At 37.1% G+C, this 26,044-nt stretch overlaps 4 protein-coding genes across 13 annotated transcripts; 2 read left to right on the top strand and 2 right to left on the bottom strand.

Annotated features, from left to right (window-relative positions):
- Window positions 1-59: 59 nt before the first annotated feature.
- LOC142161662 (glutathione S-transferase T1-like) lies at window positions 60-3,927 on the bottom strand. Of its 5 annotated transcripts, none has more exons than XM_075236620.1 (7): window positions 3,867-3,927; window positions 3,138-3,211; window positions 2,966-3,026; window positions 2,581-2,634; window positions 1,892-2,011; window positions 1,259-1,464; window positions 60-567 (listed from the first exon to the last, which is right to left on the bottom strand). In XM_075236620.1, exons 3-7 carry the CDS (start codon window positions 2,988-2,990, stop codon window positions 355-357), a joined length of 618 nt encoding a protein of 205 aa, XP_075092721.1. In that variant the 5' UTR covers window positions 2,991-3,026; window positions 3,138-3,211; window positions 3,867-3,927; the 3' UTR covers window positions 60-354. The 5 variants fall into 5 exon arrangements, with proteins under 5 accessions (XP_075092721.1, XP_075092774.1, XP_075092745.1 ...); XM_075236673.1 differs by having other exon boundaries at window positions 1,932-2,011; XM_075236644.1 differs by lacking the exon at window positions 3,867-3,927 and adding an exon at window positions 3,734-3,823.
- A 4,962-nt stretch (window positions 3,928-8,889) lies between these two features.
- Window positions 8,890-19,449, top strand: LOC142172673 (putative copper-transporting ATPase HMA5). Of its 4 annotated transcripts, none has more exons than XM_075236427.1 (7): window positions 15,032-15,169; window positions 15,292-15,458; window positions 15,575-17,098; window positions 17,207-17,461; window positions 17,542-17,664; window positions 17,874-18,359; window positions 18,945-19,449. In XM_075236427.1, the coding sequence occupies exons 3-7, from the start codon at window positions 16,103-16,105 to the stop codon at window positions 18,954-18,956; spliced, it is 1,872 nt and encodes a 623-aa protein (XP_075092528.1). In that variant the 5' UTR covers window positions 15,032-15,169; window positions 15,292-15,458; window positions 15,575-16,102; the 3' UTR covers window positions 18,957-19,449. The 4 variants fall into 4 exon arrangements, with proteins under 4 accessions (XP_075092481.1, XP_075092528.1, XP_075092456.1 ...); XM_075236355.1 differs by having other exon boundaries at window positions 18,854-19,449; XM_075236403.1 differs by having other exon boundaries at window positions 18,846-19,449.
- LOC142161925 (phosphopantothenoylcysteine decarboxylase HAL3-like) lies at window positions 14,837-15,868 on the top strand. Its single transcript, XM_075218042.1, has 3 exons — window positions 14,837-15,169; window positions 15,316-15,375; window positions 15,575-15,868. Exons 1-3 carry the CDS (start codon window positions 14,837-14,839, stop codon window positions 15,866-15,868), a joined length of 687 nt encoding a protein of 228 aa, XP_075074143.1.
- A 223-nt stretch (window positions 19,450-19,672) lies between the features above and the next one.
- On the bottom strand, window positions 19,673-23,661 carry LOC142172765 (glutathione S-transferase T1-like). Of its 3 annotated transcripts, none has more exons than XM_075236463.1 (7): window positions 23,504-23,660; window positions 22,775-22,848; window positions 22,603-22,663; window positions 22,218-22,271; window positions 21,569-21,648; window positions 20,894-21,099; window positions 19,673-20,202 (listed from the first exon to the last, which is right to left on the bottom strand). In XM_075236463.1, exons 1-7 carry the CDS (start codon window positions 23,566-23,568, stop codon window positions 19,990-19,992), a joined length of 753 nt encoding a protein of 250 aa, XP_075092564.1. In that variant the 5' UTR covers window positions 23,569-23,660; the 3' UTR covers window positions 19,673-19,989. The 3 variants fall into 3 exon arrangements, with proteins under 3 accessions (XP_075092564.1, XP_075092599.1, XP_075092590.1); XM_075236498.1 differs by having other exon boundaries at window positions 21,529-21,648; window positions 23,504-23,592; XM_075236489.1 differs by having other exon boundaries at window positions 20,059-20,299; window positions 23,504-23,661.
- Between the last annotated feature and the right edge of the window lie 2,383 nt (window positions 23,662-26,044).

The following is a 26,044-nucleotide window of genomic DNA, read 5'->3' as shown; positions in this document are numbered from 1 at the left end:
CAACGAAGATGCACCAGAGAGGCGCTAGAAATAGTTCACTTGCAAGTGACATTCTTAGATAAAGTTCAAAATTCATACATTTGATACAGTGAAGAAATAACAGATGTATAGCCAAGATTAAGGGACTCTCAGCTTGAGTGATTACATATTTTGTGGACTATGATTATCACATTGTACAGTTATTTTATAAGGACAAATACATAAAGAAAATGAATCAGGAAAGCTTGGATCAGAATTCTCCTTCCTGTGTGAGCTTTCACATACACAATGTTTAGGAAATAGCTATCCCATTATCCGCCATGCTGCACGGTGATGCTGCGAGCACAATGCAGCGCCTGGCTCCTAATTGCTGTCTCACATCTTTGAATGCAAATCAAGTTTTCTGCTCGATTGAGGAATGCTACTTCCTACAGCATCTCTTTGCTTTTGGAACTTCTCTTTAGCTTTGAAAAGGATTAAATGTACCTCTCCAAAATGAGGCTCCATGGCATTCTTTGTGTCATCAATCCACTTCAAAACTCTCTTGTATGGGCCTATTATCCGCTTATGATCCTTCTCATCCAGAACCTAAACTCAGCAGAAAAAAAGATTCCACAAAATGTGAGAACAAGGACTTTCTCCAAGTCCACTCGAGTGGATAGATTTTCATCCTAAGAACCACAACCTAGAGAAAATCATCATGTTGTCATCAGCTATACTAGTAAGGACCATTCAGAAGCATCTATAAGACACTTCATTATATAAAAAGATTTTGCCTGTTCAAATGAAAACGACTGGTTGACTGAAACTACTCATAGAGGAAGTGAGAGAACAAGTAGAGAACCAAGGAAAGGATGAGCGGAGGAAAAAATTGGTGGCCATGACCAGTATCTATAAGACTATAACCCTTTACCCCAATCTAAAGAAAATAGAATTATTATTACCTCTTTGTTTTTTAGAATACAGACTTAAAAGGGTAACACTTATACCACCATGTGCATTATTATTGACTTTAAATGGAAGTTTGTATAAGCTGATGGAGGGGAAAGCAACAGTTAACACAGTTCTGAATGTCAATAATCACATTTTGAGAAAAAACAATTAAGTCATGGTTTTGCATGTACGCATCATTTTCCTCCAGGGACAAGTTTCAACATGATAGTTTATTGAAAATATCTGCTTATAGAGAGCTCAAATAACATCCTAAACTCCTCTTGATGATTTATGCTTTGGATCAACAGATGTAAAGCAACAGCAGGAAAAGGGAAAATCTCTATACCTGAAGTTGCATAATCTCACAAACTAAGCTAAGATCTGCAATTGAAGGTTGGCCACTCCCAAGCAAAAACCGTCCTTTTTTCTGAAGCCAAACAGACTCGATCTTTGCAAGAGATGCTAAGAGGACTTTCTCAGCTTCTGCTGCTGCTTGTTGATTCAAAGGCAACCCAAATGCAGGAGCAAGAACAGTACTAAAGACATATACAGCTGAAAACATAAGCACTGCTTCAGAACACTGTAGGAAACAGCTAAAAGTGTGGCATATCAACAAGTAGTAATCACAAAACGTTTGGAAACGACTACTTAATCATAGTGTTTTAGGCACCTCCATTGTTGAATACAAAAGTCACCACGATTAAGTGGATAGACTCACAATTAGAGGTTTGAGAAAGGTAAATTGTTTCAATCACAAGAAACTACTATTAAGATAGTCCACGAAAATTGCAGGCTTGCAGCAACTGTCTAACATTAGGTTAGTAGCAAGAATCTTGGTAAAAAGCACTATAAAGCCAGTTGTTCTTCTTTCAAAGTGATCACGCAAACAAAATTCCCCGATTAATCTCATTTTGGCTCGAAAAAACCAGCCTCCTCGTTAAATTAGCTCAGGTAAGGCTAAGGCAAAGTAAAAAATTACCAACTGGCAACAAAATAATCTCAATCTCTGGTATAAGCACCTGCACCACGACGCAAGTTAGAGTGATGCCAATCCAACACAGAGTCGACCTTTGCTCTTTTGTATAAGTCAGCTGGGTACCTTCAATAGGACGGAGTAAGACACAAGACTTAATAGCTGCTAAACCCAGCATTTTTTATATGGAACTTAGATATATATGAGAAAAATACCAAATTTTTAATAACTACTCCCTCCGGTTCACAATAAGTTACCAATTTGCTTTTAGCACGCCCATTAAGAAAATACTAAATTCTAAACAAAAATACCTACTATGACTAAACTACCCCTAATTAAACATTTAATGTGAGGAGTAAGAAAACTTTTTAGGGATATGTACATATGCGTTATTTTGTAAAAACAAATTGAATTCTTTCTTGATTACATAACTGGGCACTTATTTTGAACCAAAATGAAAAAGCAAATTGGTCACTTATTGTGAACCGGAGGGAGTGTTGAATTATGAATCCATAACTTTAAAAGTGCAATGGGTCCAGCGATGAGAACATAAAAATTGAAATACCAAGTTTAAACCGTGGACCTGGTCGGGTCATGTTCCATGTCAAGAAGAAGAGCTTTAAAGGGTACTCATTTCCATGATAAAAAACATTTGATTCAGGTATTAGTGGAAAACCTGAAGTTGCTGCACTTACCAATGATCTGCAACTCCTGGAAATGCACAAGCCAGATATCTAAGAATTGCATGACTGCAAGCAGACAAAATTAGTTAGCTAGCTTTTAAACGTATCAAACATAAAAGATAATTTAACACAGTCCTGTCTCCATAGTAGTTACTTGTGCCTGCATTGTACTAGCACACCACATATCAATCTTCACAAAAACGTTCTAAACTTAACAGAATTTTTGCTTCTTGTAGGATATATGCACAGGTGAACACATCAAACTATGAACTTCTACATGAATAAATCACTAAATATTAAGCTTTAGGATGCATGCAACACATACAAAGAAAAATAATCATCCACAAAGTTGTAATATTGGAAAATGCAAAAAATTTCAGCTCAAGCTGAAAATTACCTTTCAAAAAGCTTAAATCTTCCATCCATTATAGCTGGTACTTGCTTCAAGGGGTTAACTTCTGAAGATGAATTCAGAGGAAACTATTGAAATTATCTTGAAATTAAGTACTAATAAATAATAATTTAGAAACATTTTTTTAGGAAAAAGTAGAGTTAATAAAATGACAAACCTTTAAATTCAGGAGACAAGTGCTGGCGTTTGGAGAGGTTTATGTAGACCTCCTCAAAGTCTATCCCATTTAACCTTTTAAAAAAACTAATCTTTAGAAACTCTATTTTGAAAACTAGAAACAAGAATAAAGAGTATCCCCAAAAAATAATACCAAGAAAAATTAAAATTAATCATTAACAACCACATTATAAGCTTTGAAGCTAGAAAAAAGAATTATGGGAATTCAACGAAAACAAGAAAATTTTCTCGCCACTTAACTCTCTGGTAATCATTAAAAAACTCCATTTTGAGCTTTGAAATTAGAAACATAATTAAGAGTATTCAAGGAAAATTAATAATAAAAACCTCCTTCTTGAGATTCAAAAATACTTACAAAACTAAGGGTGTTCAAACAAAAATTATACTATTTTACTTTTTGGAGAATTACTCATTAAAACTCCATTTTGAGTTTTGAAATTAGAAACAAAATAAAGATTATTCAAAAAAATAAAAACTTTCTGTCCCTTTTAACCAATTAAAAAAATCTCATTATGAGCTTCAAAACTGCATATAAAATTAAGTGTGTTCAGAGAAAAAAATACTATCCCATCTAACCTGTTGGAGAATTAATCATTACAACTACATTTTGAGCTTTAAAACTAGCAAAAAATGAAGGGTATTCAAGGAAAAGAAGAAAAGATTGAATCTTCATTTCAAGGAGAGAAATTATTAAAGAAAAAATACTTACTTGCAGAAGATGAGAAGTGCACGAGAAGGTTAAATAATTAAATAATTTTTTTTACTAATTATCATGGATGCACGTGTGATGCACGAGATGCATGTGTAACGCATAAGATGCACGACTGATGCACATGCTATCAATTTCATTAAATTTACGTGTTTTTGGCTATAGGGCTGATAGACTTAGGGAAATTAAGCTCTGGCACCTCATGATTTTTCCCTCGTCAGAAACTGAAAGAGTACCTGATTTTGAAATAATTTATTTGTAAACGGTTAAATAAATTTTTAAAAAATTGCTCAAATATTGATGGTATGTGTACTCAAACAAATTAAACTACATTATATTGAATAACTTCATTTACAAGCAATGATACATTATATTTAAACAAATTTATATTGATGGTAGTGGTGATCGATGTTGCGATCGAGCAATTACTAGCAGGTTGAATTTGCTAAAGTATCATTGCCTTTTATACTTGCTTAGATCCCCCATCTGTTCAACTTACTCTACGTTCTCGTTGTAATACTGCTATTCACTCCATGTGACAAATATTCATTACAAATGTTAATTTATGTAGTCAAAACAAATATAAAATTTAATTAATTAATACGAGTAATAAATTACAAAATACTTGAAAATTTAATTTTATATAAATTTACTCTGTCAAATCTATAATTTTAATAATTTATTGAAGTATATATATATATATTGAAAATTGATGAGCTTGGGATATCTCTCATACCACCAGTATCAAAGAGACTAGCCTGTGGAGATTACGGGAATGGAGCAATGGCTGAACCGTCTCTGATCTATCAGGCTATTAATTTGAGGTAGCACGTAACAACAAACTTAATTTGATAACTTATAAAAGTCGATTATTTACATTAACAGGTAATTAGCCTTTAAAAATGAAAATTGAGTAATTTACGTGTGTCCTATTTCGAGTTATACATGCATTATAAGTTGCGGATAAGGTGAGTTTGTTTTCTTGACAGGTTTCTATTAGTTAATATAATTTAATTTAATTTTTATGTGTGGTTATATTAATGTTTGTCTTTTTGTGACCATTTGTGGATCTCCTAGGGTGGCATTGTATACTGCTAAAATCGGGCCCACCCTATTTTACCGATTGATCGAAACCAGAGAATGATCGAGGATCAGCCCCATAGCATATCTGGCCGAGATATGAGGATAAGACATTGAGCTTGGGATTCAAGATACTTAGCAAGATCGAAACCAGTAATAATCGAGGTAGAACGAGATAGACGTACAACAGGACCGAAGATATCATGATAATGGAAAGGCGAGATATTCGTGATCGATCGAAGATCATGGTGGAAATCTTGGAACAAATCAAGTCAAGGATGGTTGTTTAGATAATCATGATCTCCTTCTGTAATTAGAATTTTATCTTAATAGGATTCCTCTACTATATAAAGGGGGTCCTAATCACTTTCTAAGCACCTTACATTGACGCATATAAAAATAAGACAATTTTATGTTTCTCTTGTTCATCAGTTCAATTCATAATTCTACTCTCAGTTCGAGGGTAACATAGCTCGAAGGCTGAATTGCACTTCAATACTGGTTTATTTTATTTTTTTTGTTTATTTTAGTCATATTTATCAACTGGTGCTGGGTGAAATTACGTATCCTTAAAACCACATATAAGTTTAATAATTATCTGATTTTAAGGGTAAACAGTTTGGCGCCCAACGTGGGGCTAAGGATAATAGTGATTGCTTGGTATAAATTCTCATAACACACACTGCTTTACGCTTGTTCTTGTAAGTATCTTTAATTTCAGGATCAACATGTCAAACTCTCAAGTAGCACCCACACATACAGACAATAGCCTTGGCTTCCACAACGAAAATGATAACATAACCACCCCGGGAAACGGAGTGCCTCCAGTCAACCCTAATGGACCTCCGGCCGTGGACCCAATTGACGTCAGAACGCACAGAGCGATGAAGAAGGAGGAATTAACCTTCGAACGATATTCGAGATGTTGCAGACTCAACAAGCTGCGATAGCACAACTCCAAAACCAGAATCGAGCACCAAGTAGAATCGAGCTCGAGCCATTGCAAGAAGTTGTTCTTAGAGCCGAATCAGTGCCAAAGAGATCGAACGAGAGAGAATCAGAGACTAATCCCACTATCGTAAAAATGCTTGAGGAACTGACGAAGTAAATCGAGACAGGGAAAAAGAAGATCGAGGAAAATGATAAGAAGGTGAAAACTTATAACTCCAGGGTCGACCAAATCCCGAGGGCACCACAGATATTGAAAAGACTTGATTCCAAAAAGTTTGTCCAAAAACCTTTCCCCCAAGTGCGACTCCGAAGCCAATCCCAAAGAAATTCTGTATGCCCTAGATTCCGAAGTATAACGGGACAACAGATCCAAACGAGCACGTCACCTCATATACGTGCGCCATTAAGGGACATGACCTGGAAGATGACGAGATTGAATCTATGTTACTAAAGAAATTCGGAGAAATTCTATCGAAGGGTGCCATGATATGGTACCATAATTTACCATCTAATCCTGTTGATTCATTTGGTATGCTTGTAGATTCTTTTGTGAAGGTGCAAGCTGGAGCTATTAAGGTTGCAACTAGAAAATCAGACCTATTTAAGGTAAGGCAAAAAGGCAACGAGATGCTCAGGGAATTTGTATCTCGATTTTAAATGAAACGGATGAATTTGCCACCTGTCACTAATGATTGGACTGTTCAAGCCTTCCCTAAAGGTCTCAATGAATGAAGTTCCATAGCTTCGCAATAATTAAAGGTGAATTTGATCGAATATCCAGTCGTCACCTGGTCCGATGTGCATAATCGATATCAGTCGAAGATTAGGGTCGAAGACGATCAGCTGGGGGGTCCGATTGGTTTGATTTATCCCAACAGGTCCGTGGACAGAGTTAAAAGGGACGTTGATGGGGAATCACGATCGAACAGAGACCGATACCAGCCATACGGTGGAGATTGAAGAAATAACGGGCCAGGGCGCAACCCTGTTCGAAATGATAGAAGGAATGATCGGGGATAGAGCTCCCGAGGGCTCATGAGCAAGAGTGGTTTCGATAGAGATACCAGGTCCAAAGAAGCACCTCGATTGTCAGAATATAACTTCAGACCTTAAAATAGAAGATTGCATAAAATAGAAGATTGCAGACAACTAAGAGAGGAAGTAGCCCGATTATTCAATAAGGGGAACCTTTGAGAATTCTTAAGTGATCGAGCCAAGAACCACTTCAAAAACAGAGATTCAAACAGACAGAACGAGCATGAAGAGCCACAACATGTGATTCACATGATCGTTGGAGGAGTCGATGTTCCTCAAGGACCGGTATTTAAACACACCAAGGTGACAATCACAAGGGAAAAGCGAACTCGGGACTACTTACCAAAAGAAACCTTTTCTTTCAGCGACGAATATGTAGAAGGGATCGAACAACCTCACAACGATGCACTAGTAATATCTATCCTTATGAATAAAATTCAAGATAAACGTGTGTCGATTGATCCAGGTAGCTCGGCAAACATTATTCGATCAAGGGTCGTAGAGCAACTCGACCTCCAAGATCAAATTGTGTCCGCAGCTCGAGTACTTAACGGTTTCAACATGGCAAGTGAAACCACCAAAGGGGAAATCATTTTGCCAGTAAATGTGGCCGGGACCATCCAAAAAACAAAGTTCCATGTGATCGAAGGTGACATGAGGTACAATGCACTGTTCGGAAGGCCTTGGATCCATAACATGAGGGCAGTGCCCTCGATGCTTCATCAAGTCCTGAAGTTCCCAACATCAAAAGGAATCAAAACGGTGTACGATGGACAACCCACCACCAAAGAAATGTTTGCAATTGACGAAGTAGTACCGGTATCGACGCTTTCATCAATAAAGGGATCGTAGTCGAAGGGAAACCAGGTAGTCAAATAGCAACCACAGTCACTGGCCTCGGCCCGATTGGAGGATAAGGAAACTTTCGAGAATGATGATTATATGATACCTCGAACCTTCATAATCCCCGGTGATTCTGATGCAACGAAGTAGACGGTCGAAGAGCTGGAACAAATCATACTGATCGAGCATCTGCCTGATCGAAAGGTATACTTGGGCACGGGATTAACTCCCGAGCTCAGGAAAAAACTCCTTCAATTTCTTTTAGATAACATAGATTTTTTTTGCTTGGTCCCATCTCGATATGACAGGGATCCCACCAGAGATCACTACCCATCGATTGAGATTGGATCCGAAGTTCCGTCCAGTAAAGCAAAAGAAAAGGCCCCAGTCCGAGGTTAAGCATGCATTCATCAAGGATGAGGTAACCAAACTTCTCAAAATAGGCTCCATTCAGGAAGTAAAATATCCGGAATGGTTAGAAAATGTAGTGGTAGTCTCTAAGAAGGAAAATAAACTTAGAATGTGCATAGACTAGAAGGATTTGAACAAGACCTGCCCTAACGATTCTTTTCCTTTGCCTAACATCGATCACATGATCGATGCCACGGCCGATCATGGGATTCTCAATTTTCTTGATGCCTACTCTGTAGACATGTGATTTTTGACCCTCCCCGAAATTTCACCCGTTTTAGCATGTAAATATTTAGTTTAAGCCTAATATCGCTATTTCAGCTAATTTTGACTCTTTTACTTTATTTCGACACAAAAAAATAATAATTACAAAAAATATTTTAGTTTACGTATCTTTCGTAAATTTAAATAAAAAATATACAAAAATAGTACCTTATCTTTATTTTTATATAATCTTGAAAACACAAAAAATAGTTCTATGTTTTATAGTTTAGTTCAATTAATTAAAATTAGTTTTATATTTTAATTGTACGTAATTTTAGAAGGAGAAATTAGTTTTAGGTTGGTTTATCCCGTCTTTATAAATCTTGTAGTCCATTTTTCTAATCTTGGACCAATTACCTAGCCCATAATTGCTAGGCCCATACTGCTGACCTAACCTGATCCGTATCCTATATGATAATAGTACCTAACACCTAAATATAGACCAAAAAAAAATAACTCTGGGAAAAAAAGCTGAAAAGCTGCGCAAAAAAGAGACCCACCCCCTAAAGATCATCATCTTCCTCACACACCCCATCTCACAGAAAAACAAAAACCCATCTGCTTCTACACTTCATCAACAATCAGACCCCCTTTATTTCAAGCTGACCCCTTTTTCTTCTTCAACTCGCCGGAAACTGGCGACGGAAGTTTGTTTCTTCAATGGAGTTCGTTTAAAGCTCGTGGAGAGTTCGTTTGGGGGTCGACTGAATTTCAAGTTCGTCGTTCCATTTAGAGTAACGTTTCTATTGAGATCGAGTCCCATTTAAGCCTGTTCAGGTCGCTGGCTCTATTCGTTGGGTCTGTTCAGTTCCGTTCGAGATTCCGGCGAGATTTTCTGGCTTAGATCTTGTTCGCGGTCCTGTTCGTTCCGTCGATTAGCATTTTCAGATTGTAAGTCAATTAAATTTTAGATTAATCGAGGTTTATCCTTTCTTCTCCCTCTGTTTCAGGTGTTATTCTTATGTGATTGACTCCGTAAAGAATTGAATTTCATGGAAGTTTACTTTGTGTTCATCTCTGTGTTGAATTTTTCCGGAAGAGTATAAAATTGTGTCCGATTGTGTGTGTGTTGAGTTTTTCCGGTAGAATCTCTTGAAACTTGAAGAAATATAAACTGTTTGAATATGTTCTTAGTTTAGCGTTGAGTATTCAAATCTATGACGAAATTTATCACATGGAATGCAATGATCTGAGGGTATTTTCAAAATCGGAATGTTGAAAAAGCTGTGTGTTTGTACATTGAAATGCCGCCTCGTGATTTGTTTTCGTACAACAGTATGATTTCAAGGTTGATTCAAGTAGGGAATGTAGAAGGTGCTAAAATGGATTTTTGAATCTATGGAGCATCGAGATGTGGTGACATGGAATTCCGTGATCACGGTGTATGTCAAAAACGGATTTTTAGATGAAGCAGTTGATGTATTTTGCGGGCATGCCTATAAAAGATGTTTCTTTTGAATCTTATCATTGTTGGTTTGGTAGAGTTCACGGAACCTAGAATTAGATTAAGAGATAAATGTACTTGAAGAACTAATTAAAGATCAACTTTGAGTAGGTCAATGAGATAATAAACAACTCTCGAACATCCGTAGTTTGCTTTAGTTGATTACAATCCTTTGAAATTACAATCGAAGTGTGCCGTGCCGAACAAAAAACTCAATTGCATGACCCTCGTTTAATTAATTTTGCTTGTCCTTAGAAATCGAGGCGTGCCATTTAGTTGAATTTTCCATGGCCCTCACAAATTTGAAATTGCGTAGTTGCTTTTATCGTGTAATTTGAATTAACTTCCTTAAACTCGGGTGTGCATTTATGTGACCCAAATCCAAATCTCAACAACGTTAGATAAAATGTGTCGTGGACTGCGGGTGCATTTATGTGACGTGGTTCAAGACATGTTTTAGATGACGTTGAATCTCCCTAAAATTAATTAAAAGCGGTTAATAATTTAAAATTATACCATAGGCTAAAACATGTTTAAAATCAGATAATAGGCCAATTATAACAGTTGAGTGACCGTGCTAGAATCATGAAACTCGGGAATGCCTAATACCTTCTCCCGGGTTAACAGAATTCCTTACCCTGATTTCTGTGTTCGCGGACTGTAATACAAAGTCAATCTTTTCCTCGATTCGGGATTTGAACCGGTGACTTGGGACATCATAAATTATCCCAAGTGGCGACTCTGAATTTTACATAAAAATAATCCCGTTTCGATTGTCATTTTAAGTTGGAAAAAACTCCCTTATACTCCCCTTCCGGAGGTGTAGGTAAAAAGGAGGTGTGACATACTCTGGATGCAATCAAATACGAATGAACCTGGAGGATCGGGAAAAGACTTTGTTTATTACCAAATACATCACATATTGTTATAATGTAATGTCATTCGGACTAAAAAATGCTGGTGCAACTTATCAATGCCTACTAAATCGAATGTTCGAAGAACAAATAGGGAAATCTATGGAAGTTTATATTGATGACATGCTAGTTAAGCCCCTACGAGCAGAGGACCATTTGAAACATTTACAGGAGACTTTCGACATTCTAAGGAGGTACAACATGAAACTCAACCCAGAAAAGTGTGCATTCGGGGTTGGCTCGGGTAAATTTCTCGGCTTCATGGTGTCCAATTGGAGGATCAAGATCAACCCCGATAAAATCAAAGTTATCGAGGATATCAAAGCCGTGGATAATGTGAAGACCGTGCAGAGGCTGACCGTGCACATAGCCGCCCTAGGGTGATTCATCTCGAGGTCCTCAGATATAAGTCACCGGTTCTTCTCACTACTTAAGAAGAAGAGCAATTTTACATGGACCCCGGAATGCCAACAAGCTTTAGAAGAACTAAAATGATACCTGTCTAGCCCTCCACTACTTCGTACCTTGAAAGCGGACGAGAACCTCTACTTATACTTGGCGATCTCGGAAATAGCGGTAAGTGGGGTCCTAGTTCGAGAAGAGCAAGGTACGCAATTCCCTGTTTACTATATTAGTTGGACCTTAGGTGATGCCGAGACCCGATACCCACACTTAGAGAAATTAGTGCTTGCTTTAATAAGCGCCTCTAGGAAATTAAAACCATATTTCCAGTGTCACCCAATATGTGTTGTAACTACCTATCCCCTTCGTAATATTTTGCATAAACCTAAACTTTCGGGGAGATTGGGCAAATGGGTTGTGGAACTCAGCGGGTACGATACTGAGTATCAACCCCGAACAGATATCAAATCCCAAATCTTGGCAGATTTCGTGGCTGACTTTATGCTAGCCCTCGTACCCGAGGTCGAAAAGGAACTCTATCAAAATCGGGTACATCATCGGGGGTGCGAACCCTCTTCACGGACGGTTGTTCGAACGTGAAAGGGTCCGGGCTGGGCATCATTTTGAAGCCACCCACGGGTAACGTAATTAGGTAGTCTATCAAAACTTTGAAGTTAACTAACAATGAGGCCGAGTATAAGGCCATGATTGCAGGTCTCGAGCTGGCTAAAAGTTTGGGAGCAGACGTCATCGAGGCCAAATGTGATTCCCTACTTGTGGTAAATCAAGTCAACAAAACTTTCGAAGTCCGAGAAGATCGAATGCAGAGATACTTGGACAAACTACAGGTAACTTTACATCGATTTAAAGAATGGACCTTACAACACATACCTCAGGAATAGAACAGTGATGCCGATGCCCTTGCAAACTTGGGGTCATTGATCGAGGATGACGAACTTAGCTCGGGGGCTGTTGTACAACTCTCGAGACCAATAAATGAAGAAGGCCACACCGAAATAAACTCTATGAGTCTGACCTGGGATTGGAGGAACAAGTAAATTGAGTATTTAAAGAACGAGAAACTCCCAATAGATCCGAAGGAGTCAAGGACTCTACGCACCGAGGCAACTCCGTTCACTTTGGCCGAGGATGGAACTTTATTCAGGAGGATGTTCGATGGGCCATTGGCAATATGTTTCGGACCAGGAGACACCGACTACGTCCTACGGGAAATTTACGAAGGCACTTGTGGGAAACACTCCGATGCCGAAGCATTGGTTGACAAAGTCATCAGAGCAGGGTACTACTGGACCAATATGGATAAAGATACAAAAGAGTTCATTTGAAAATGCAATAAATGTCAAAGGTCTGCGCCGATGATTCACCAACCCAGGGTGGGGAGATACAAAAGAGTCTATATTGCCAAAATCTTTTACTTCTTTATCTTAAAATTTTAAAAAGGTGGTGGGGAGAAGAGAGAGCTCGTAATCCCCACCCGCCAAAAAAAGAAAAGAGAAAGAAAAAAGTGATCAATAATCAACTAGATCTCAATCCCAAACTAGTGGGATAGGCCCTGTACAGGTGGGAGCTAGAAGGTGCCCGGTGGAATAGTTGAGGTACGTGCAAGCTAGCCCGGGCACCGCCATCATCGAAAAAAGAGAAAGCTAGTGGGATAAGCTACATGAATTCTCTGTATCCATTGTGCTCTGCTTGAACCAGTCTCATTTTAACACTAAATAATTTATCTGTTAAGGTTAATTAGGGGTTCACAAAAACTAAATGTTCACCAAAACTCAAATACATCCCTATACAATATATAAGTTTCTGACCAAAAAACATCACTAAGCACAGTTCAATAAGACATACTAATAAAGATACTCCTATGAGGTACAATGTACAAATTAATCTTAACCCTGGCCAGTTCCAAATGAGTATTGGTTAACTATCAAAACCTTGAAATAGATAACATTTCACTAAATAAATAACAAATTTTTACAATCGCTACTTGAAACAGATAACTTCCCACTAGAAGTGGCAAAATGGTTAAAACAAAACAGTTATCCACCCATATTATCCATCCAAAAATGGGTTGGATAATGATCCATTTAAAAACGGGTCGAATATGGATAAAGAACCATATTATCCACTTAGAAAATGGTTAACCAAATGGATAACCAATGGATAACTAATGTGTTTAACTTTTACATTTGTAAAGCCTCAAATTGAGGTTCCTCAAGCTTGGAAGACTAGGAATTCTCTCATAAGTAAACATATTTAAGAAGTCATGGATAATATGGATATCCATATTATCCGCAGGATAAACCCGTTTTTATCCGTCTCAACTATGGGTCGGGTCGGATTATTTATCAGTTTTTTAAATTACCCATTTTGACTCGCTCATATAAGTTAAACACATTAGTTATCCATTGGTTAACCATTTTCTAAGTGGATAATATGGTTCTTTATCCATATTCGACCCGTTTTTAAATGGATCATTATCCAACCCATTTTTGGATGGATAATATGGGTGGATAACTGTTTTGTTTTAACCATTTTGCCACTTCTAGTGGGAAGTTATCTGTTTCAAGTAGTGATTGTAAAAATTTGTTATTTGTTTAGTGAAATGTTATCTATTTCAAGGTTTTGATAGTTAACCAATACTCATTTGGAACTGGCCAGGGTTAAGATTAATTTGTACATTGTACCTCATAGGAGTATCTCTATTAGTATGTCTTATTGAACTGTGCTTAGTGATGTTTTTTGGTCAGAAACTTATATATTGTATAGGGATGTATTTGAGTTTTGGTGAACATTTAATTTCTGTGAACCCCTAATTAACCTTAACAGATAAATTATTTAGTGTTAAAATGAGACTGGTTCAAGCAGAGCACAATGGATACAGAGAATTCATGTAGCTTATCCCACTAGCTTTCTCTTTTTTGGATGATGGCGGTGCCCGGGCTAGCTTGCACGTACCTCAACTTTAAAGATGAGAAATCTAGAATTACCATGGTGGAAGGAGAGTTACAACCTTAGATCAAGTCTACTTGAAAATAATGCTAAGGTCATTAATATAGTACCTTTGAACATAATGTCTTTGATTTCGCATTTTCAACAAGAAGGTTTTTGTGATCCTTATAAAAAAATGAAGGTTATTATAGTCAGTGACTCTGTCAGCAACTAGTTCTCTACAAGAATAAGAATGTATGGACATCAGTTGGAACATCCAATAAAACGAGCCGATCTGACCCTAGGCGAAAAAGATTAGTCGAGCTGAGGTTAGTTTAATTGAGCTGATGTATAGTTCAGGTGAGCAAAATGACCTTTAAGTAAGTCAAAATTCAAATCCTTGACTCTACATCTGCTGCAGCTGGTGGGCAACTGTTTGGTTCTTCATGAAGATGAGTTAGGGTTAAATGTGTTTGAATAATTCAGATAAGCATGGATTTGACCACACCTAGGGTGAGCTATGTCCAAAGAGTTACGATTGTGAAGAAGTTACCAGGGGATATCTCTTTCTTTTCTACTTCTGCCATTCCCCTTAGTTGCACTCATGTACAATTACTTGCATCTTTCTCTTGGTGCAGTAAAGAATCCTTTTCGATGTTTCACAGATTAGGGTAGATATGGAGCCTATGACTTCAGAGATGAAGCCGGTTCAGAACAATGCACCGAGGAGACCTCGTATTCTGCTTGCAGCAAGTGGAAGTGTGGCTGCTATAAAGTTTGCCAATCTATGCCGTTCCTTTACTGAATGGGCTGAAGTTAAAGCGGTTGCTACAAAAGCTTCTCTTCATTTTATAGACAAAGCTTCACTTCCAGAAGATGTCATTCTTTATACTGATGAGGATGAATGGTCAACTTGGACGAAGATAGGTGACAGTGTGCTACACATCGAGCTCCGGAGGTGGGCCGATATTATGATTATTGCCCCTTTGTCAGCAAACACACTTGGGAAGGTGATGTATCTTTCTACATTTTTTAGATGCTCAAATCTTCTTTCATGATAACGCACGTTCTGCCGCAAAGACGCAATTTATTCCCTTATTCTAATTGACAACAGTATTACTGCTTAGTTCAGGTAATGCTTTAAAGCTTAATATAGGCAGTAAAAGGACAATTTATTGAAGATGCAACGAAATTGGGTTTGGCTGAGAAGAGTTTTGTAGCATGAGTTGCGAAATTCTCTGTGATACGGACTTGCAGAATTGTCAGATATTGCCAATGTGAATACTTCCATGATGGAAGGTGTTAAGAGATATCGATACAATTTCCCATCTTATAGTTCTTGATTTGTTTGGTGTCGATAGATTATATTGTTTTCTACTTTGCAGATAAACTGATATATGCCTTCTGTACTGTAGATTGCTGGTGGACTATGTGATAACTTGTTAACCTGCATCGTACGAGCATGGGACTACGATAAACCCCTTTTCGTGGCACCAGCAATGAATACATTGATGTGGAATAATCCATTCACAGAAAAGCACCTTATGGTAATTGATGAGCTTGGGATATCTCTCATACCACCAGTATCAAAGAGACTAGCCTGTGGAGATTACGGGAATGGAGCAATGGCTGAACCGTCTCTGATCTATCAAGCTGTAAGAATCTATTATGACGCACAATTACGATCAGGTGGCAGCAACGTGTCGTGATCCACAGGTCATGAAATTTCATTCATCGGTTTGTACAAGTGATAGAAGTTGTTGAAATTCAGGACCAGGAGCCCAGCTGTGTTATTTTTCTCCTAAATTCTTCACCTCCCTAGCTACTTTCAATCAAGGTTCATGTTCATTTTTGTCGATAAAATGACATTATCACGTAACTGCTGTTACTAATGGATGTGATCATGATCATGAAAAAACAAATGTGTGTAATGGGGAAAATTGATGCAGCTGTTATTTGGTTATATATTTATTCCCCCTCCCTCGTCTGCATTCATTTTATTATTCAATAACAAAGATGTTTGGGCCAATTTGCGTGCAGTTCGACTATTTGACCAGATACTTGTTACCTTTTACCAATATAGGTGCCATATAACTCTTTTGATTGCATTCTTGGACTATCATAGAGCTTTTCTTTGGAGTTTAGTATTTTCAGTTCCCGTCTTTTTTACTTCAATGGTGTTTATGTATATTCCTGGTTTGAAAAATGTGTTGGAAACTAAGGTTGTCAACATGCTAAGTGTTGGAGAGGTTCTAAGATGGGCATTATCTACACCAGTACAGTTCATCATTGGTCAAAAATTCTATATCGGTGCCTATATTGCCTTAAGCCATGGTTATGCAAATATGGATGTTCTTATTGCATTAGGAACAAATGCAGCTTACTTTTATTCAGTCTATTCAGTATTAAGAGCTGCTACTTCTCCAGCTTTCAACGCTAGTGACTTTTTTGAGACTAGCTCGATGCTTATCTCGTTCATTCTACTTGGGAAATATCTGGAAGTTTTGGCTAGAGGAAAGACATCGGAGGCCATCGCCAAGCTCATGGATTTGGCCCCAAAGACTGCAACACTGTTAACAATAGATGATAAAGGCATTGTGGTAAATGAAAAAGAAGTTGATAGCAGATTGATACAAAAGAATGATGTGATTAAAACCATTCCAGGTTCAAAAGTAGCTTGTGATGGTCTTGTCATCTGGGGACAAAGCCTTATAAATGAAAGCATGATAACAGCAGAATCTCGTCCGGTCACCAAAAGGACTGGCGACATAGTGATAGGAGGGACTTTGAATGAGAATGGGGTGTTACATATCAAGGCAGCAAAGGTTGGGTCAGAGACTGCTCTTTCACAGATTGTTCGGTTGGTTGAGTCAGCACAAATGGCTAAAGCTCCTGTGCAGAGATTTGCAGACCACATTTCCAAGTACTTTGTGCCTCTTGTGAGATAAAGCACCCCTTACATGTCATTGTTGTCTACGTATAACTATATAACTAACCAATTATATCTAGGTTTGGCTGAAAACTAGTGATTGATTCCAATTTCTCAGGTCATTGCTCTCTCATTTTGTACTTGGGTTTCTTGGTTTTTAGCTGGAATGTTTAAAGCTTATCCAAGAACTTGGATTCCTTCTTCTATGGATAGCTTTGAGCTTTCCCTGCAGTTCGGCATTTCTGTAATGGTGGTAGCCTGCCCCTGTGCACTCGGACTAGCTACTCCCACTGCCGTTATGGTCGGTACAGGAGTTGGCGCTTCCCTTGGTGTCCTTATTAAAGGTGGACAAGCATTGCAAAGTGCACAAGAGGTCTGAGTTCAAACTCTTTCTTCTTAATAACAATCCTAATTTTGTCAATGAACTTTGTTGTAAACTGTTTCATTCTACAGGTGAACTGTATAGTTTTTGACAAGACGGGCACTCTTACTATTGGTAAGCCTATGGTTGTCAATACTAGGCTTTTCAAAACTATGGTACCTCAAGAATTCTATGAACTTATAGCTGCTGCTGAGGTAGGATATTGTCTTGTTTACGATTCATCATTGGGAAGGTCAATTCATACCCTTAATAAAACTTAGCCTCTTCATAGTAAAACTAACATAAATGTTTAGTAGTAGCTATCTTTTGGAATTTGAAAGGATACAATGCCAAGAAAAGGAGATAGCTTAGTTACAAAAATGCCAACAATTTAAGTGTCTTCTACTGCATTTTGACTTGACAGGTAAATAGTGATCACCCCTTAGCCAAGGCAATTGTTGAGAACGCGAAAAAAATGAGAGGAAGTGAGGAGAAACTTATCTGGCCTGAAGCCTTGAACTTTGAGTCCATAACTGGTCAAGGTGTGAAGGCTATCATCTGCAACAAAGAAGTGATTGTGGGAAATAAGAGCTTGATGTTGGAGCAGGGCATTGCCATTCCAGTTGAAGCTGAAGAAGCATTAGCAGAAACAACAGGACTGGCTCAAATCGGCGTCCTTGTATCTATCGATAAAGAGGTGATAGGTGTTCTTGCCATTTCCGATCCATTGAAGCCAGAGGCTCCAGAAGTCATCTTCATTCTAAAATCCATGAACATTGAGAGTATGATAGTAACAGGCGACAACTGGGGAACAGCAAATGCCATAGCCAAGCAAGTTGGAATTGACTCAAAATATGTTGTTGCAGAAGCCAAACCTGAGCAGAAAGCTGAAAAAGTGAAGGAACTACAGGTAGAAGCTGATGTTTAGTTACTCTCAGCTTTTCATCATTCAAACATCTATCTTCTTCACATGCTTCAACTCTTCCAGTTAAGGGGTTAATCTCGTGTATAGTCATTGAACTTTATCTGCTATAACAGCATAGTCATGAAACTATTTTTGTCACTTTAAAGTAACTTGATTTTACCCACTGTAACAGTAGAGTCGCAAAATTTATCACATTAAAGTAACTGAACTTACCCAATACAACGGGGTAAAGTCACTTAACTTTACCCACTATAACGACAAAACCTACCAATCAAGGTGATTTCACTGTTATAGTGAGTAAAGTTTGTGAATTTACTGTTATAGTGGGTAAGTTCAGTGACTTAAATATGACAAAAAGTAGTTTGTAATTTTTCAATGACCATACGTGAAACTAACTCCTAATGTTTAGTTACTGAGCTTTTCATCATTCAATCTATATCTTCTTCGCATGATTCAAATGTTCCATTTTAGTCGACCAGCATTTAGGCAAAGTTGTGGCAATGGTGGGAGATGGAGTGAATGACTCACCAGCACTCGTAGCTGCTGATGTAGGAATGTCGATTGGTGCAGGCACAGATATAGCAATTGAGGCAGCTGACATTGTTCTTATGAAGAGCAGCTTGAAAGATGTGATTACAGCAATCGATCTTTCCAAGAAAACCTTTAAGAGAATCCACCTCAATTACTTTTGGGCTTTGGGATATAACCTCCTCAGCATCCCAATTGCTGCTGGGGTTCTGTTCCCATTTACTGGTTTTCGCTTACCACCATGGATTGCTGGGGCTGCAATGGCTGCAATGGCTGCAATGGCTGCTTCTTCAGTGAGTGTTGTTTGCAGCTCTCTTTTGCTGAAGAAGTACAGAAAACCTAAGAAGCTGAACACTCTTGATTTATACAAAATCATTGTCGAGTAATTCTTGGCTGCTAACTTAGTAGCAAGCCAAACTCTTTAGATTTTTGGCCAATGGGAGAAAACAAATACAGCCAGTGGATTATTTTCTGTTAAGTCATATTCTTTATGTATTATGTTCAACAAGAAAAAACTGGGAAAGCAAATAAAGGACAATTGAAACAACTGGTTGGGCTCTTTTAAAAACCCCTTATATCAATCACTATAAGAAGTCATAATCTTGAATGCAATTCCAAACTCATACATCTGATACAGTAAAGTAATATAACAGATTTTATTGACAAGAATCAGGTCTCTCAACACTATTTTCTGGACCCAAAATATTCCGTTATGATCCTTCTCCATAGGAAACAACGAAGATGCACCAGAGAGGCGCTAGAAATAGTTCACTTGCAAGTGACATTCTTAGATAAAGTTCAAAATTCATACATTTGATACAGTGAAGAAATAACAGATGTATAGCCAAGATTAAGGGACTCTCAGCTTGTGTGATTACATATTTTGTGAACTATGATTATCACATTGTACAGTTATTTTATAAGGACAAATACATAAAGAAAATGAATCAGGCAAGCTTGGATCAGAATTCTCCTTCCTGTGTGAGCTTTCACATACACAATGTTTAGGAAATAGTTATCCCATTATCCGCCATGCTGCACGGTGATGCTGCGAGCACAATGCAGCGCCTGACTCCTAATTGCTGTCTCACATCTTTGAATGCAAGTCAAGTTTTCTGCTCGATTGAGGAATGCTACTTCCTACAGCATCTCTTTGCTTTTGGAACTTCTCTTTAGCTTTGAAAAGGATTAAATGTACCTCTCCAAAATGAGGCTCCATGGCATTCTTTGTGTCATCAATCCACTTCAAAACTCTCTTGTATGGGCCGATTATCCGCTTATGATCCTTCTCATCCAGAACCTAAACTCAGCAGAAAAAAAGATTCCACAAAATGTGAGAACAAGGACTTTCTCCAAGTCCACTCGAGTGGATAGATTTTCATCCTAAGAACCACAACCTAGAGAAAATCATCATGTTGTCATCAGTTATACTAGTAAGGACCATTCAGAAGCATCTATAAGACACTTCATTATATAAAAAGATTTTGCCTGTTCAAATGAAAACGACTGGTTGACTGAAACTACTCATAGAGGAAGTGAGAGAACAAGTAGAGAACCAAGGAAAGGATGAGCGGAGGAAAAAATTGGTGGCCATGACCAGTATCTATAAGACTATAACCCTTTACCCCAATCTAAAGAAAATAGAATTATTATTACCTCTTTGTTTATTAGAATACAGACTTAAAAGGGTAACACTTATACCACCATGTGCATTATTATTGAATTTAAATGGAAGTTTGTATAAGCTGATGGAGGGGAAAGCAACAGTTAACACAGTTCTGAATGTCAATAACCACATTTTGAGAAAAAACAACTAAGTCATGGTTTTGCATGTACGCATCATTTTCCTCCAGGGGCAAGTTTCGACATGATAGTTTATTGAAAATATCTGCTTATAGAGAGCTCAAATAACATCCTAAACTCCTCTTGATGATTTATGCTTTGGATCAACAGATGTAAAGCAACAGCAGGAAAAGGGAAAATCTCTATACCTGAAGTTGCATAATCTCACAAACTAAGCTAAGATCTGCAATTGAAGGTTGGCCACTCCCAAGCAAAAACCGTCCTTTTTTCTGGAGCCAAACAGACTCGATCTTTGCAAGAGATGCTAAGAGGACTTTCTCAGCTTCTGCTGCTGCTTGTTGATTCAAAGGCAACCCAAATGCAGGAGCAAGAACAGTACTAAAGACATATACAGCTGAAAACATAAGCACTGCTTCAGAACACTGTAGGAAACAGCTAAAAGTTTGGCATATCAACAAGTAGTAATCACAAAACGTTTGGAAATGACTACTTAATCATAGTGTTTTAGTCACCTCCATTGTTGAATACAAAAGTCACCACGATTAAGTGGATAGACTCACAATTAGAGGTTTGAGAAAGGTAAATTGTTTCAATCACAAGAAACTACTATTAAGATAGTCCACGAAAATTGCAGGCTTGCAGCAACTGTCTAACATTAGGTTAGTAGCAAGAATCTTGGTAAAAAGCACTATAACAAGCCAGTTGTTCTTCTTTCAAAGTGATCATGCAAACAAAATTCCCCGATTAATCTCATTTTGGCTCGAAAAAACCAGCCTCCTCGTTAAATTAGCTCAGGTAAGGCTAAGGCAAAGTAAAAAATTACCAACTGGAAACAAAATAATCTCAATCTCTGATATAAGCACCTGCACCACGACGCAAGTTAGAGTGATGCCAATCCAACACAGAGTCGACCTTTGCTCTTTTGTATAAGTCAGCTGGGTACCTTCAATAGGACGGAGTAAGACACAAGACTTAATAGCAGCTAAACCCAGCATTTTTTATATGGAACTTAGATATATATGAGAAAAATACCAAATTTTTAATAACTACTCCCTCCGGTTCACAATAAGTGACCAATTTGCTTTTAGCACGCCCATTAAGAAAATACTAAATTCTAAACAAAAATACCTACTATGGCTAAACTACCCCTAATTAAACATTTAATGTGAGGAGTAAGAAAACTTTTTAGGGATATGTACATATGCGTTATTTTGTAAAAACAAATTGAATTCTTTCTTGATTACATAACTGGACACTTATTTTGAACCAAAATGAAAAAGCAAATTGGTCACTTATTGTGAACCGGAGGGAGTGTTGAATTATGAATCCATAACTTTAAAAGTGCAATGGGTCCAGCGATGAGAACATAAAAATTGAAATACCAAGTTTAAACCGTGGACCTGGTCGGGTCATGTTCCATGTCAAGAAGAAGAGCTTTAAAGGGTACTCATTTCCATGATAAAAAACATTTGATTCAGGTATTAGTGGAAAACCTGAAGTTGCTGCACTTACCAATGATCTGCAACTCCTGGAAATGCACAAGCCAGATATCTAAGAATTGCATGACTGCAAGCAGACAAAATTAGTTAGCTAGCTTTTAAACGTATCAAACATAAAAGATAATTTAACACAGTCCTGTCTCCATAGTAGTTACTTGTGCCTGCATTGTACTAGCACACCACATATCAATCTTCACAAAAACGTTCTAAACTTAACAGAATTTTTGCTTCTTGTAGGATATATGCACAGGTGAACACATCAAACTATGAACTTCTACATGAATAAATCACTAAATATTAAGCTTTAGGATGCATGCAACACATACAAAGAAAAATAATCATCCACAAAGTTGTAATATTGGAAAATGCAAAAAATTTCAGCTCAAGCTGAAAATTACCTTTCAAAAAGCTTAAATCTTCCATCCATTATAGCTGGTACTTGCTTCAAGGGGTTAACTTCTGAAGATGAATTCACAGGAAACTATTGAAATTATCTTGAAATTAAGTACTAATAAATAATAATTTAGAAACATTTTTTTAGGAAAAAGTAGAGTTAATAAAATGACAAACCTTTAAATTCAGGAGACAAGTGCTGGCGTTTGGAGAGGTTTATGTAGACCTCCTCAAAGTCTATCCCATTTAACCTTTTAAAAAAACTAATCTTTAGAAACTCTATTTTGAAAACTAGAAACAAGAATAAAGAGTATCCCCAAAAAATAATACCAAGAAAAATTAAAATTAATCATTAACAACCACATTATAAGCTTTGAAGCTAGAAAAAAGAATTATGGGAATTCAACGAAAACAAGAAAATTTTCTCGCCACTTAACTCTCTGGTAATCATTAAAAAACTCCATTTTGAGCTTTGAAATTAGAAACATAATTAAGAGTATTCAAGGAAAATTAATAATAAAAACCCCCTTCTTGAGATTCAAAAATACTTACAAAACTAAGGGTGTTCAAACAAAAATTATACTATTTTACTTTTTGGAGAATTACTCATTAAAACTCCATTTTGAGTTTTGAAATTAGAAACAAAATAAAGATTATTCAAAAAAATAAAAACTTTCTGTCCCTTTTAACCAATTAAAAAAATCTCATTATGAGCTTCAAAACTGCATATAAAATTAAGTGTGTTCAGAGAAAAAAATACTATCCCATCTAACCTGTTGGAGAATTAATCATTACAACTACATTTTGAGCTTTAAAACTAGCAAAAAATGAAGGGCATTCAAGGAAAAGAAGAAAAGATTGAATCTTGATTTCAAGGAGAGAAATTATTAAAGAAAAAATACTTACTTGCAGAAGATGAGAAGTGCACGAGAAGGTTGGGACATACGATCTACGTATAATTTCAGCGTCATCTTTTTCAATCAATGTTTTATTGCTGCAACTGCTAAGTTTGCTAAATTTATAGTGTTGAGAAATGGAATTAGCGCCACAGCTAAATTTGCTGCGGTTGGCGTTGGTAGCTAAGGTGGGATCCACCTTTACGGGTCAGATAAGGTTGAGGTCCAATATTGGTTGGGGCTTGCTAAGCCCATTTATCTTGGGCAACCTTTATGCAGTAAAAATAGCACGGGCTAGCCAATTTTTGAATTTGTAATTGAAAAATAGTCAGTGTTTACAAAGTTATTAAAAAGTAGCCACTATTTTTCTGCAACACAAAAAATCCAGCATAATATACTAGAGATTGGAGCACCTATTTATAAACTTCCAGCATATTATGCTGGACCGATATATTATACTAGAACTCCAGTATATTATGCTGAAAGTCCAGTATATTATGCTGAAAATCCGGTATAGTTATACTGGAACTCCAATATAATATGCTGGAGTATTTTTCGGATTCTGAACAGTGTTTTCGGTAAAAATAGCACGGTATAACCAGTTTTCGGACTGGTCATTCAAAAATAGCCAGCGTTTACGAAGCCAATGAAAAATAACCACTATTTTGTTACAACAGAGATCGGTCCAGCATAATATACTGGAGTTAGGTGCACCTGTTTATGAACTCCAGTATATTATTCTGGACCGGTATACTTTGCTGACTCTAGTATAATATATTGGAGACTGGAGCACCGGTGCTCCAAACTCCAGTATATTATACTGGACAATTATACTTGCTGGAAATCCAGTATATTATGCTGGAGTTCTAGTGTACTTATGCTGGAACTCCATCATATTATGTTGGAGTTCCAGCATACTTATTCTGAACTCCAGCATAATATGCTAGAGTTCCAGCATACTTATGCTGGAACTCCAGTATAATATACTGGCGTATTTTCTGGGTTTTGAATAGTGTTTTTGCTCAGATTTATTTACATAAAAAGTGGCTAAAATTCGATTACTTTTAAAACTGGGCTATTTTTGAACGACCAGTTGTAAATCTGGCTATTTTTGAATTTCTTTCGTTCAGGTTTTCTTTATATAAAAAGTGATTAAATTGCAATTACTTTTGAAACTGTGATTATTTTTGAATGACCGCTTGTAAATGTGGTTATTTTTTAATTTTGCTAAAAATACTGAAGTATATGATAAGTAGCACTTACAAAAAGCTATTAAAAGCACAAAAGTTATTCTTTGTGTATCCCGCCCTTTGAAGGACTACAATTGATTGGCGCCGGACTCCAACTCCGATAACCGTCGGTGTTTCTAAGACATTGTCGGACTATGCCGGAGCAAGTATAACAAAGTATACTTTGTTGGGTTTCAAAAATATTTAAGCTTAAGTCTCGGTAACTTTTTGTACTTCCACTTAGCTACTCTAATTTGGCATTTTCAACATAAAACTATTATTCTTGGCTCTTGCTACTGTTGATCTATTTTCCAGATCTCAATCAATTGAGCTACGCCCTTGGTTTTTCATCTTCTGGGTTTAAATTTGCTGAAAATCTTTGCTCAATTAGGTAAATTTTCTTCTCTATATCTTACTCTTCTTGAGCTTCAATTGTTAAAGATTCTTTTCTTGCACTTCTTGTGCTTCAATTTTGTTGGATTCATTCTTTTTTTCGTTGGTAGTTGTTTTCCAATTTTATGGGAGTTGATTTTGTTTTTATTTATTTATTTTGTAATTGGTATGTTTAATTATGCATTGGTGGTGATAACTGGTCTCTTATGATTATGCAAAAGTTCATTTCCTTGTTTAGGGAAATATTATATTATATGTTTCAAGATTGTGATTGTAAAGATTCATTCTTTATTTAGACTTGTTAGAGAACCTCTAATATTATTATTATTAATTTATATATAAATATTTAACTTAGTTTTCACTTTTATTTTATTTGGTATATGATAATATTAGTTGAGAAGGGGAGCCTTGGAACAACATTAAAGTTATCTCAGTGTGATTTATGTATCACGGGTTCGACATATGAAATCAGCCACGGGCGCTTGTGTCAAGGTAGACTGCCTTCATCAAACCCCTTAGGGTGTGGCCATTCCCCAGATTTTGCGTGAACGCGGGATGCTTCGTGCACTAAGCTGCTCTTTTATTATATGAGTTGAGCTTAAATGAAGAAGTAACGACTGAGGATTCATATAGTCGAACCAATTTGTTTGGACTGAGACATAGTTGATGTTGTTGTTGTTTAGTGGGAAGAAGGGGTGGCAAATGGGCGGGTCGGATATGAGCGAGTCAAAATGGGTAATTTAATAAACGGATAAATAATCCGACCCGACCCATAATTGAGATGGATAAAAATGGGTTTATCCGGTGGATAATATAGATATCCATATTATCCATGACTTCTTAAATATGTTTACTTATGAGAGAATTCCTAGTCTTCCAAGCTTGAGGAACCCCAATTTGAGGCTTTACAAATGTAAAAGTTAAACACA

Source organism: Nicotiana tabacum, chromosome 1 (genome assembly GCF_000715075.1).
Source record: "Nicotiana tabacum cultivar K326 chromosome 1, ASM71507v2, whole genome shotgun sequence".
Taxonomy (NCBI): Eukaryota; Viridiplantae; Streptophyta; class Magnoliopsida; order Solanales; family Solanaceae; genus Nicotiana; species Nicotiana tabacum.
This window is presented reverse-complemented; position numbering and strand designations above follow the sequence as displayed.